Genomic DNA, 14185 nt, shown 5'->3' with positions numbered 1-14185 from the left:
GTCTCCACTGATGTAATTTCCTTCTTGTAAGGCTTTATTAATAACATTTTGAACTTCATCAAAAAAAAAGCATCATTCAATTTCTGAACACTAGCATCATTGAGATAGAAATCAGCCAAAAAGAAAAGACCAACCAACCTTCTCAACCAGGGAAACTGAGAGAGGATCGTGGCAGGCTCCCATCTGGAATGAGCCACATGTTCCTTGAGGTGTCCCGAAGCTCGCAAACTTTATAGAAGATATGCGAGAAGAGCCAGGACACTCGAGGTGTATGCCTGCTGGAGGTCTTATACTAGATGATGAGTCTTGTTTGTTATATGCTGTATTAGATGGCGGATGGTCCTCAGAAATGAGACCACAAACTGAAGTTACACGACGTCTAGAAAAGCAGATTTGGTAAGGGTCCCCACCCTTCTCTTCGAAAATCACCAGCAAATTTTCTCTAGGCTTGAACCAAGACCGGGGAATGTGATACCTGTGAGCAGGGGGAAGCAAGGAAAGTAAGCCAGAAAACAGAATTCGAGGTGCTTTTCATACAATGCAGGCTCTTTTGATTTTGTTTCTCTACACTCCAGTTGCTTTTGATTTGATTCTCAGGCAAAAAAAAGGCAAAGCTCCAGGGGGTTCAAAACTCAATCAATTACTGCTAACAATAAGGAAACAGTAGTTTCAAAAAAAAAAAAACATTAAGGAAACAGTAATTTAAAAAAAAAAGAAAAGGAAACAGCATTTAGAGTAAACAAATCATAAAAAAGGTGTCTAGAAACTGAGTGTCTAAGGCCTTTTCTTGTGACTGTTTTACCCCTGGCTATATGTCAAATACACGAGCAAGAGTATTATAGAAATATGTATTAACCAGGATGTATTCAGAAGCACACAAATGAGTGTATCATAGAAAAAATTTATGGACTACAAAAAGCATATTCTGCTAAGATACACTCTGATTTTCCAAATACAGGAGGTAAAATAATCAATCAGCCCAGATAACTGAACGGTCTAGATAAACGTCCTGAGGTTGCCTCCAGTACTGGTTTGAAATTCCACATTTCTGAAGCACCACGCATATTTTGATACATGAAACGTGTTTTTCTTGAAGCTGAGCTACAGAATCAAAATAGTTACATTTTTTACTTTGCCTTTCGGAAAACTATGGAAGCCAATTCAGGAATATTTTCACATGGGCATTGAAGTTTCATGAAAGATTCAGGTGGTTCTTGGGCATTCCAAACAGGTTTTTGAATCTTTTAAAAGAACTTATAATAATACAGCTGCTTCGTGCTTTACCATCTTTGAGTGGGCTCCCCACATCTAGTGCCACATTTGCTTGGGAAAAATTTGCCTCTATAATCACACTTAGGAGTGCAGTCATCATTTATGGAGCTTACTCGGGGCCAGAATCTTCCAATGGGCTCCCCATTGAGCCATGCTTGGCCTTTCCCCATATGTTTCATGTCCAATCCAACTGGTTCATTTCCATTTGGAGCATCCACAATTGCCTGTGAAATTCCAAGATGCACAGAGTTACGTTACTGAAAGTCATAGTAAGAAGGGCAGGGCTTCATTTCTTGAGAGATTTCAAAAAGTTGAGAAACAAATGACTGTAAAACTCATTCTAAATAAAACTTCAAATTTTGACAAACTCCAGGGTATCAAATCAACTAAAGCCATCTCTAAAACTACAGAGATGTGGAGCTCTGAAAGCTGACACAAATTAATTTCTTATGCATGTGATCCTCCCAAAATAAACCGAGAGATCAAGAATCACCTCTTTCAAAGTGGGATACTTCCCCCGTTCTTTTTAAATGCACTATCACTATTTTAATTTTTCATCTTGTAATTATGGTACATGTTTCACACTATGAAATGGATCACATTATGTAAATCCAAGTAAGATTATGTTAATAAACTACTGTTGTTGACAATGAACATGTGGCCAACACAAGAGCCCTACTTGCTTATCTAATAACAATTGAGTACTGTAAGGAATACCTTATACCATGTGAGAGGTTGATTCTTTGGAGGATTTGAAGTGGAGATCCATTTTACATTATGGAGTCCATCTTCCTTGTAAATGTTCAAGTATTCTCCTTCCAATCCAATCTGCAAGAATCAGAAAAGGGTAACAACAAGCAGTTGGCATCAATTATTTGGCAACATAATGCTTATTTGGGCCTGCAATAACGAATGAAAAGGAAGCAACTTTCAATGTTATGTATCTAGGGTAAAGGATCCTTGGATTTGATATGTTCATAAACTATGCATGGCAAGATGCACCAGCAGATGCAATCTCAACCTCAAACCATATCAAGTTAACAGTGACGATCAGAAAAAGAAAAGACTGAAAGGGACTAAATAAGCATATGGGCTGATGGTCAGTCTAACTGCTTGGTGCCAAGTGTTCTCCACTCACTGTATAAGCTTCTGAATTTACAACAATGATCGATGGAAATTCATTGACAGGCATAATACAACAAGGTCAAAATATCAGCTCCATTTTGGAGAAGTAAACCAATTCAGAATATAAAAATTAAGGGGAGATGCCAGAATACCCTATCAAAATATACACACTCCCGGAAATGACACATATATGGCATACATGATATTCAAGCATCATAATTTGGAGAAAATGTTCAGAGTTAGTAGGCAACTGCAATGTGAGGTAGCAGCATCACACAGCGTAAGAGCTTCTCTCAGAGGAAGTGGCATGATTGCCACTTGAACCAAGATGCATTCAAGGAAGGCTAGATTATAATCATTGATGAGAGTACTAGCATTGGCTCTGGATGTGGTGAGATAAGAAAATTGAAAGGACATGAGGAAAACAAACTAGCTCCACATCACTTACACCACCCCATTATCAAGACTCAATATTGTCGTAAAGGTTGAGAAAGATTTCAAGAATGGGATTGATTTACTCCACTTCTCAGCGGTGTCTGGATAACTTTCGTTTTATAGGTTGGATGATTATTACACGGGTTAATGATATAATGACAATCAATAAAACCATCTAGATAAGAAATTTTGCTCAGTACATTTACATGGGTTCATGATAACTTTCTCCTATATTAAGTGCAGCAATCCAGCTTCAAAAAGAAAAGTTTGGAGAAGTCTATCTTGAAAATGAAGGCTGATGTTTTTACTCAAATTGTTGAGGTTCTGACCAAATTCTTCGTGAAATTTTAGGAATTGGAGTGCCAAACTCTGTTTTTCAACCAAAACTTCAAAATGATATCTAAGAAAAAAACCACATCATAGCAAGTTCTTACCAATAAAAACTTTTAAAAAATCATAGCTAGTTCCTAGAAATTAATTGCCAATTCTTTTTCAAATGGGAGTTGAGGAAGAGGGCCATAGTGTAAATGATGATAATGATCAGTGATGAGGGGGATTACAACTATGACAAGGGTAACTGATGTTCTTTCATGACTTAGGTAGTTTGATTTGAAGCATCAGGACATGGATATGGGGTTGCAAAATTTAAAATGATTTAAAAAAATAATATTCAATAACCTGTCGATAAGTTTTTAGTGTTGTTTGTATAAGTTTTTTGAGATTCGAATTTGCAAAGCTACATCAATACGTAATAGATAAGTGGCACATGATTGCATTTAGAATCTAGACTTCAAGTTATTTAGACACTTTCTACTAAACATTACCAATACGATACTGTCCATGGTCCTAGCCACTCGCCTGAGAGGGGTGCTGGACTTCATTAGTTTCTGCACCCAAGGCACTTTCATCAAAGAGTACCAAATCCTCGATGGTGCATTAATATCACATGAATGTCTAAACTATAGATATTTATTAATAGCCCCTGGTTTAGTGTTGAAATTAGACTTAACATGTTGATTGGCAAGTCCTCTACCATGTTTTATAGCTTACATTCTTCAGCCATAAGTGGCAATCTTTGTGCTCATAAATGGAAGTACACAAGGATTCTTCGTGGCCTCCAGGGGGCTATGTGAAGGTGATCCTTTGTCCCCTTTCTCTTTTCTATCATTGTTAAAGTCTTCAGCAAGTCCATCTGAAATGCATACTACTACAACATCTTTCAGGCATACCCCGCTATTTCCCACTTACAATACACCGACAACACGGTGTTTTGCGTTGCTATCCCATAGCAGGCAGATAAAAAATGGTTGTCTATGTGTTATTTGAGATGGCCATGGGTCTGAGAATGAATTGACTTGTTAATTGGCATTTCGGTTGGACTGACACTATCTAGCCACTTGCTAAAAAGGGTGCAGTTCGTAAAAAATATCTTGGGCTTCCCTTGTGCATTGGGAGGCCAAGAAACGCTGGTGGGACGTTGATCATCGAACACTTCAAGAGGTGCCTGGCCTCTTGGAAAGATAGGTTCCTTTCTTAGAACAGAAGGCTGGCCCTTATCAAAGCTACCCTTTCAAGCATTCTTGTCCTCCAATAATCTATTTTCTGCATGCCAATTATGGTTGTAGAAACTGGAGAGATGATGAGGAATTTTCTCTAGTCTAGGGATGGAGTTGACCTCAAGCAACACATTTTTAACTGGGAAAATGTTTGCTAAAAACGTGGGGCGGGCTATATTAAGTCCTTGAAGTACAATGAACACTGCCCTTATGGCAAGTGGCTGTGGAGGTTTGCATCGCAAGGAAGCCATCTTCCGAGTTATACAGCATGTCAATGGTTTTGATGACTCGAGTTTGACTCCAAAAATGCCCTGGCAACAATCAGATGTCAAGGGTGTGGACAGGAGTCCTTTAGGCATTCATCCTTTCTGCAATTGTGTTCACCTAATGCCCAAATAAAGAAATAGAGAAAGAAAAGACTTTTGGCCTGGCATTGTCACCCTGGACTGCCAATTCCCACAATATTCTTGCCAACTTTAGACCAGAATTGCAGTCTTCAATTACCTAGACTTTTTTTTTTCTTTTTTGGGGGGGGGGGGGGTTGGGGTTGGGGGTGGGGGGGGGGATCAGGTATGGTCTCCTACATTGGAGAAACCTCAACGAAGCTGATTCATAGGAGTTGGAGACCATTCTAATCACCCTTTGAGGCTTATTTTTCTTCCCTGGTCATGGAAGGGACAACTGTTGTGGAGCCAATCATACTCAGGACTGTTCAAAGTGTCTTCATTCTACAAGCAAATCTGGAATGAAAACCCCTTCCAGTCTATATGGCCTCCCAGGCCTGGCTCCTTCCTGCCCCGAACAAAAGTCTAGCTATTCACTTGGCTGACCATCCATAGGAGAATCCTCAAGAAATCAGCTCCAAAAACATAGTCTTCCAATGTCTACAGGACGGATTTTGTATAAGGAAAGCGAAGACACTGTCAATCATCTTCGACTGCATTTCCTGCTGTAAGGCGTATTGGAGGTATAAAACCAAGTGGCTAGGTACACAATCTTTAAAAATTTTCCATTGTATTAAAACTCAAGGGTTTAAATGCATGAATATCTCAATACAAAACCATAATACATAAAATCCAGCCTACAAGCTTAGTTTAATTAAAATATAATACACATTTGAATAATACAAATTCAACCCTAATAGGTTCCTTACAAATTCATTAACTAAAAAATATAATTAAACTCTATACAATGTCCAAATACTCACAATATACATCTAGACGACATATTACATAACTCACTTAAAATTTCTCATTATACCAAAATTACATGATAACTCCAATTTCATTTTTCATCCTCATCAATAAACACAATGTCTCATACACATTATACACTTGATCGTAATAATCTAAAGAGATTTCAATTCACATAAGCAATAAAACATATCATTAAAGCTCATACCACAAGATTACAAGCACAATTCTATTTTTCACTCAACATACACAACTTTTTCAACCATGAATCATTTAATAACTGTAAATACAACAAATAAACATGTATACAAACATGTGAGAAACCATGGTTCGAACTCCTTGTACCCGGGCTACAAATTCAAGCCTTTTAGGGGCTTAATTTTGTTCTAATGAATATTGCAAGAGTATCTAATCCAATTAGGAAGCTCTTACACTTTTAAAACCACTTCTAAGAGTCCACAAAATCATTTAAAATAGTTTGCAAGAAGAATGGAGTGAAGAATGGAGCAAATCGGATCAATATGGAGCAAGATAGAGCAATACTACTTATGGTGGTCCATTGGTCCACCACAACAACTTTTCATACAAAAGTTCTAACTCTAAATGAGTAAATATACTTCTAAGAGGATCTAGATATCCCTGGAATTTGAATAACAAGACTCAAAGATGCTCAAAAAAATTCGTGCAAGAGAGGTCAAGGGAAACTATGCATGGTCAAAGGTTCATCAATGCATAATACACAAAAGCAAGTGAAGGATCACACTATGTGGGAATGTCATGAAGATAATATCCAAACAGAACTATAAATGAAATTTCCAGGAAGCTTTGATGCAGGATAAAACGATCTTTGATGAAAAATAGCTTAGTAAGATAATACCTTAATCCAAAGTATGAGATAAGCTTAATCTTATGGAGTGAAGGACCACCATCAAACTTCAAAGATCCTCAATGAAGATGGGAACTCTCAAGAGCAAAGGGGTGTATGTGGAGCACACAAGGTTTGATCTCTTTCTTTTCCTCTCTATTCAATTCAAGACAAATCGATTTTTCCAAGTGGGTAGGGTTTGAGACTTAGAGAAGTATATATACATAGTGTGTAAGATTGGATATCATCAACACCCTTGATGCATCTATCCAAAGGCACATGAGATGCCAATATACCCTAGCCACCCATCCCCATCCAACCACTAGAATAAAGCGATGGAATTTAGCACCATTATCACCGACATTTTTTTTTGAGAACTTTTAACATTGTATTAAGAGAGTAAAAATTTACAGGATCTAGGACTGAAAGCACCCTCACAGGGTGACTAACAGTAAAAATACATTAGTAGTCCATTCTCGGTATAGGCTTATAAGATTCGCCCATGTTACAAGATATACAATGAGATTTATAAAAATAAAAACTAAGTTGTGGCTTCCTCGTATGAAGACGGGCTATGTAGTACGGCTGTGGTCTTGAACAAAAAAGGAGTTGGACCTGGCCTTGGTATCCATATGTACTCCCTCCTTCACCAGTAGATCTGCGAGATTGTTGGACATCCTCCAAGTATGCTGCCATGAGACGCTCGTACCCCTGCAGATATGGGAAATTTCATCAAAGATGGAGGACAACTGCCAAGGTGGAGGGGACAAGCCTCTTGCCCAAGAGATGGTGTTCAAGGAATCTCCTTCCACAATCAGTGTGCCTCAGGATGGATTGAGGTTTCTCAAACCCAATAGTAGAGCCATAGCTTCTGCATATTGGGAATCATAGATCCCAAGAAGCATTGAAAAGGTATAGAGGACGTTTCGCTGACAATCTTTGAAAACACCCCCTACGCCTGAAGGGTCGGGATTACCTAGAGTGCAGCCATCAAAGTTAAGCTTGATGCTGCCATCTGGTGGTCGTTGCCAGTTGTTATCTCTTGAGGGTTTGGAAGGCATGTGGTTATGGACATTTTTCCATTGAGAGAGAAGGGTGTTCCTAGAAAGGTCCAAAAAAGTCTTGTGATTTGAAGCCCAAAAGGTGGTCAACGAGACAATCTTGTAGAAGAGAGCTGGCAATAGTAGCTGAGCACCATTGAAAATTATGTTATTCCTTTTCAACCATAAAGTCCAAATGGTGGCAGCCACAGTAGCCTTCCATAATGATTTTCCAGCCAAAGGCCACTGAGAATCAAAGTTGAGTGATCAGAGCACGGACAATGGGTGGGGTGACCCATTGGATACCAAAACGTTTTTGAGAAAAGTCACAAAGGATGAAAAAAGGTCAGAGTTAGATTCCTCCGTACAGAGGCATGGAGCACATCTATTGGGTGTGGAGATGCCCCTTTTTTGTAATTGGTCAACTGTGAGGGCTCTTTGAGAGCAGGCATTTCAACTAAAAAACTGAATCTTTGGTCGGGCGCTAGTGGACCACACTTTTGACGGGATAGAGGTGGGATTGAGAGGGAAGGTTGGGGGTTAGGTGAGAATTTTGTAGAAAGAAGCTATTGAAAAGAGGCCTAAGGGGGAAGGCTCCATAAAATAGTGTCACTCCCAAAAGATGGGAGGAAATGAGAGGAAAAGGCACACAAAAGTTATTGGAACTGAGAACTCTCATCATCTGAGAGAATTCTACGAAAAGAGGGACTCCAGGTTCTTCGACCACCAGAGAGAGGCATTTCCTCAGCGATGGTGGAGTTTCTATCAGAGGAAAGTGAAAAGAGTGTAAGGAAAGCCTTGCACAAGGGGGATGTGCCAAGCTAAAGATCTGTCCAAAATTTGGCCCTGAGGCCTTCTCTGGCGTGGAATCTAATGTACCTTCTGAACTGTAGCAGTGATTAGGCTAAGGACAACCACACTCCTGACGCCCTGTGTTTTTGAATCCTCTCTGGTACCCAAATTTCATCATGTATATCGTACTTAGTACGCAACACCTGAGCCGAGAGAGATTCAGGTTGGGTGGCAAGGCACTACCACCATTTGCCTAGGAGAGCAGTACTATGTTTTCTGAGGGTCTAAATCCCTAAACCCCGTTGCTTTCTTGGTAGGCAGATGTCATCCCATGCTACAAGGTGGAATTTGGTCTTCTCTGCCTGGCCCGACCAAAGAAAGTTTCGCATAAGTTGTTCCATGTGGTTGGCCACCTGTGCTGGCATCTGAAACAGGGACATGAAGTAGATCGGGGTATTTGCCAGTGTAGCCTTGATCAAAGTTACTCTACCTGCTAGGGAGAGATATATGCCTTTCCAAGTGGCAAGGCGCCTCTCTACTTTGTCTAGAACCTGAGACCAAAGTCTATTTTTGGGTTTTCCCAGCCCCAAAGGAAGGCCTAGGTAGGTGGAAGGGAGATCTTCCACTTTGCAGTCCCAGTCTGGGATAAGAGCACGAACCTCTGCTTTTGTCATGGCAACCCCCAACATTTTGGACTTCTTCATGTTAACTTTGAATCCTGTAGCTTTCTGGAAGCACAGGAGGAAGAGTTTGAGTGTGTCTATTTCCTCTCGGGAGGCATCAAGGAAGACGAAGGTGTCATCTGCATACAGCAGTTGTGACACCGTGGGACCCTGATAACTAGTAGTGAAAGCAGATACGAGGCCAAACTAATAGAGGCGGGAGAGAGATCTAGAGAAAACTTCTGCGACTATGGCAAAAAGGAAGGGGGAAAGGGGATCCCCTTGGTGAAGCTCCTTGTGAGCTGGGAAGTAGCCTTTCGGTGACTCATTGATAAGGATGGATAGATGGGGGTTAGAGTAACATCCCCTCATCCAACTTCTCCAACGATCCCTGAAACCCATTCTCACCATGGTTTCTTACAGAATGGACCAGTCGACATGGTCATAAGCTTTCTCCCAATCTATTTTAAAAATTAAACCTGGTTTCTTGGCTAAATGTCTCGAGTGGAAACCTTCATTGGCTACCAGGACCCCATCCCAAATCTGTCTATCTTGAATGAAAGTAGATTGGGAAGGAGAGATCATCGTAGGGAGGACTTGTTGGAGTCTAGAGGCAAGGAGTCCAGTGTTTCAAAAAGCACTAGGCGGTCGAGGGGGTCCATGCAGCTCAGCGCCAACTGGGCGGCCCAGTAAAATTTTTTTTTTTTGGGTTTTTCTCTCTAAAAAATAGCCTCTAATGGGTTTTAGGTTCATTTGAAACCTAAAACCCACAATTTTGCACTTTTAGTATTTAAAAAAAAAAAACCCAAAATGACCCAAAAATGGCCTCAACAAGTGGCATTTCCACCCTTTGGCGGGGCACAGCCCCTGGGCGGCCGCCCAAGCGGGTTCCCGGGCACCTAGGCGGGCGCCCAAGGATACCTACCTAATTTGGCCACCTAGGCCTGGGTGATGCGCCCAGGCCTTTTGGACCGCCTAGGCAGCTGCCCAGATGCTGGGCGGTCTGCTTTTTGAATTATTGGCAAGGACCTTAGCCAAGATTTTGTAGATCGAGTTCAGGAGCATAATTGGCCGAGAGTCCTTGATTTCGTCAGCCCCTTTAATTTTAGGTACGAGGGCAATGAAGTTGGAATTAATGGCTTTGTGGATGATTCCCCTTTGGAAAAATTCGTGGAAGAAATTGAGGAAGTCAGAACGAAAAGTACCTCAGAAGGTTTTGAAGGGTGCAATTGGGAAACCATAAGGCCTAGGGCTTTATCAATGGCAAGGGCTTTTAAAGCTTGTAGGACCTCATCCTCAGAGAAAGGTTGCTCTATTGAAGCTGGTAGGTCCTCAGTTAATGGCAACAAAATCGAGATCAGCCATTCTAGGCCTCAGGCCAGTGGGGGTAGAATATAGAGTTCGAAAGAACTCTACGACAACGTGCTCAATTTGTGCTGGTTAGGTCAAATAGCTGTTAACTTTGAGCAAAGAGATGGTGTTGTCCCTTTGACGACAATTAGCTATACAATGGAAAAAAGCAGTGTTAAGGTCCCCCAATTTTAACCACTTTATCCTATATCTCTAGAACCAGTAGATCTCTTCTTTTTTGAGGGTAGACAGGTAGTCGAGTTTGGTTTGGGCCCTGAGGTTAAGTTCCAAGGTGTCAAGGGCTCTGGATTATTCCAAGTGGTCAAGACATTGGACAGTGTCCAAGAGGATTGATTTGGTTTGGGAGTAATGCCAGATAGGGCTTTGTTCCAGGTCTAGAGGGAAGCTTTTAGGAGCTGAATTTTTGTCTGAAGTCTGTATCCTGCTCTATCCCTAACGTGAGGTGAGAAAGAGTGCCACCTGAGAGGTATCAAAGTAGAAACGGAAACCTCTTCAAGCCAGGCTAGTTCAAACATGAAGGGTTTTGACCCTCTTTGTACAGTGTTGGTATCCAGGAGGAAGGGACAGTGGTCTGAAGTAGGTTTGGGTAAGGCTAAGGTGAGGGATCCAAGGAAAAGTTCGTCCCAGTTGGTAGAGAAGAGGAAGCGATCAAGTTTACAGAGGGAGGGATTAGGAGAATGGTTAGACCACATGAATTGACTACCTTGAAGAGGAATATCGATGAGTTCATTCCTAGTGATGACATCAGCAAAATCCCTCATATCCTGGGAGATGGAGGTAGAAGTATTTCACTAGTGGGACCATCTCGTGACGTTGAAGTCTCCTCCCAAACACCAGGAAGGGTGTGGTAGAGCTGCAACATGGTCCAGTTCAAACCAGAGTCTGTTTCTAAGCGAGGAGTTAGGCCCATAGTTGGCCGTAAGGTGGGCGCTGGTTGTTTGGTTTCAACTAGGGCCAGAACAGAGGGGGAATGTTTGAGAGAGATGTCTTTGACAGCGTTCTTCTTAGATTGTTGTCTCAGTCCTCTAATATTCCATGTAACAATCTTCATGAAATAAGAGAGGGAGGGGGGGATGAGGCCATTCTGGAAGACCTCCTGAGGCAAGAAATAGAGGGGATAACTGGGGAGACCCAGGTAGGCTTGTCCTGGACGGAGGGGAAAGAGAATAGGCTAAGTAATTCTCTCTGGCCTTTGAGTCTTACCTTGGACCTGCTTTTGCGCGTATGCGGTGAGGAACTTGTGAGCCGGCCCCTTTTGGTCCGTCATAGTGGAAGCCCATGATTCTATAAACTAGAGATAGGGTGGGCGAGGGAGGACCCCTAAAGTGAGGGTGGAGAAGTGGCTGGGCGACTGGAGGCTGGTCCAAAAGGTAGGTGGGCTCCTGATAGGGGTTAGGGGGGTAAACAGGCGAACTGTAAGCTTGTTGAAACTCAGGGAGCTGAGGTGAAGGGGGGAACGAAAGGGAAGAGGGAGATAGGCGAGGTAAAGGAAAGTCTGAACAGAGGAAAAGGTAGCAAGAAGGGCAAAGTGAGAGTAGGGCCAAGTGAAGTGAAGAGAGTTGACCTTGGTAAAGCTAACTAGGTGAGGGGTATATGAGAGATAGGGAGCCAACAAGGAGGATAAGGAGTCAGTATCCGGGAGGGAGAGGTCCCAGGTATGGGTGGTCACGATGCCTTGGGGGAAGAGGTTTCTGTCCATAGAGAAGAGGTGAGGATGGTCTGAAGGCTCCAAAGGGTTAAGATGGGACGAGAGGACACAGAGAGGCAAAGAGGGTAGTAGGTAATGGTAAGCGGAAGGAAGGAGGGGGTCAGGGCGAGCGCGGAAGGGGAAAAGAAGAGGGAAATGGGGCACTGAGGTGGCGAAGGAATCTTCTATGTTCGTTCGAGCCGGGGGACAAAAAGGCCGGGGTCAACTGGATCGATGAAAGAGATACCGGGAAGCAGGGGAGGGTTCGGCAGGAGAGCAAGATGAGAGGGAGGAGCAGGCGCAGTCATATCATCGGAGGGGGGAGATCGAAGGCGGCTCTAGTGACTGAAAGGCAGAGGGGGGGCTCGAGGAAGACAGGTGGCAGGGGGAAATGACCGAGGGAGGGAAGGTAGGCGGCGTGTGGGCGGGAGGTGATCGAGGAGGGAGGGAAAAAGGTGTGGGGAACAAGTGGATGGCATCAGACGGTGCCGAACAGGTACCAAGAAGTGATGTCGGTGGGCGGGTTGAAGCCACAGACGACGCGTGTACTAGGGAGAGAGAGGGAGCCACGTGGATCGGGGAAGGTGAGAGAGAGGACATGTGTACAGGGGTTGTCTGTACAGGGGAGAGAGTAGGAGCCACATGGATCGGGGTAGGCGAGAGGGAGGACAGGTGAACAGGGGGCGTCTAAGTGAGGGGGGGAGAACATTCAAGAAAGACCAACCCGGCTTAGACGAGATGCTCGAAGAGAGGGAGAGAGGCAGCAAATCACTTTGGGCCTCCTTTCCGGGTCAACAAGAAAAGGGGGGGGAAGCAGAAATGGACGAGTCAGGGGGGGGTTTGCTTCTGGGGAAACAGGTCAGGGGAGGCCTGCCCACCGCAGGGCGGGGTAAGAGGAGGCGGCTGAGCCAACGACTGGATCGGCGGATGCGGCTGAAAAGTGTGGTGGCAACCGTTGGCATCAGATGGATCTGGAGGCCGTCGACGCCTTCTTCTCAGTCGAGCTTTCTTGAAGACCAAGGTCCAAGAAGCAGACTCGGTGGCCTTTGACTTGGCAAGGGTGGCTTGGTGGAGGAAAATGGGAGGGGAGGCCATAGTCCAAAACATCAAGATTGGAAAGTAGAGGTCGTCTACTTCGATCCACAAAGTTTTGGGAATAAGACTGGGGTCCAAAACTTCCACCACGACTCAAATTGAACCCAGGGGAAGGGTTTCGATCAAAATCCAATGTATCGAAATGAGGAATCCACAAGAAGCCGCAAGGCACCGGAAAGTTTCAGGTCTCCACACTAGGAGAGGGATGTGGTTGAAAGCTAACCACATCCTTTGTTCCCTAAAAGACCCCTCTGAGGGCGACCATGGTCGAAGACGGCAAGAGGCTCCGTGGAAGGAGAAGGTATTGGAATCTTGAAGAGCGAGTTGTGCGCAACTCAAAGAGGGAAAGGAGAAAAGGATTTCGCCATTAGCGAGGCGGCTGCAAGTGATGTTGGATTCCCTCCAGTGATTTTGTGCAGCCCTTTCAATTCCTCTAATGTCACGGCGCCCTGGCTGGAAAAGACCAATTAAGACACAAGCAACTTGGGCTTCGATTTTGCAATCTCTTCAGGATTAATGGAGATACAAAAAGGGAGGAAGGGGGACCTTTCAGAGGTAGGTTTCCTAAGCTCTTGCTGTAGCAGAGGGGGGTTGTAGAGGGGAAGTAACCGGCTTAGAGGAGGCTACAATCTGAGAGAAAGAGGCCTTAAGAGGGGGCGCGAGGAAAGAAAGGTGGTGGTGGGCCAAGATCTCAAGGGAGGAGGGAGAGACGGAGAGGACGGTAGGGTTCTAGGGTAGAAATTGTAGATGTCGGTCCAGCATTTAGGAAGGTGAGAAGGGAGAGGACGGGAGCGAGACAGCATGAAGAATTATATTAACTCATATTATCACCCACATTAAACCCTAAGTAAGGCCACTTTACTCTTTTATTTTTAGCTCCATATTTTTATTCCTAGTGAATCCAACTTGCCCATACACAAAAACCCTTAGTTTTAAATAATTAAATAGTGTAGAGATTCATCAAGGGCAATGGGCAATAAAGTAAATGGTAAAACTCACACATGCAGAAAAGTACACCTTTATGAAAGCCAATCACCTTATAGATCGATCTAATATTTCGAATCAACTACAATAAGCTTAATGTCCCCTTCA

At 43.2% G+C, this 14185-nt stretch overlaps 1 protein-coding gene across 10 annotated transcripts in view; it reads right to left on the bottom strand.

The window, feature by feature from the left end:
- Positions 1–14185, bottom strand: part of BGAL10 (beta-galactosidase 10) — a 63806-nt gene that overhangs the window by 1433 nt on the left and 48188 nt on the right. For 6 of the 10 annotated variants that reach the window (XR_016044616.1, XR_016044617.1, XR_016044618.1 and 3 more), the window contains 3 exons: positions 1990–2100; positions 1285–1496; positions 139–475 (listed from right to left, as the gene is read on the bottom strand). Coding sequence is in view for 2 of the 10 variants with exons in the window: in XM_020674965.2 (XP_020530624.1) it covers positions 139–475; positions 1285–1496; positions 1990–2100 (660 nt within the window). In the remaining 8 variants the exon portion in view is untranslated. The remainder of the gene's footprint in view (positions 1–138; positions 476–1284; positions 1497–1989; positions 2101–14185) is intronic. The other 4 variants (XR_016044619.1, XR_002283093.2, XR_016044615.1 and 1 more) reach the window with 1 other exon arrangement.

Source organism: Amborella trichopoda, chromosome 11 (assembly GCF_054954075.1).
Source record: "Amborella trichopoda isolate Santa Cruz 75 chromosome 11, AtrichopodaSantaCruz75HAP2 v2.0, whole genome shotgun sequence".
Lineage (NCBI taxonomy): Eukaryota > Viridiplantae > Streptophyta > Magnoliopsida > Amborellales > Amborellaceae > Amborella > Amborella trichopoda.
Note: the sequence above shows the minus strand (reverse complement) of the source record. Positions and strands in the feature narration are given on the sequence as shown.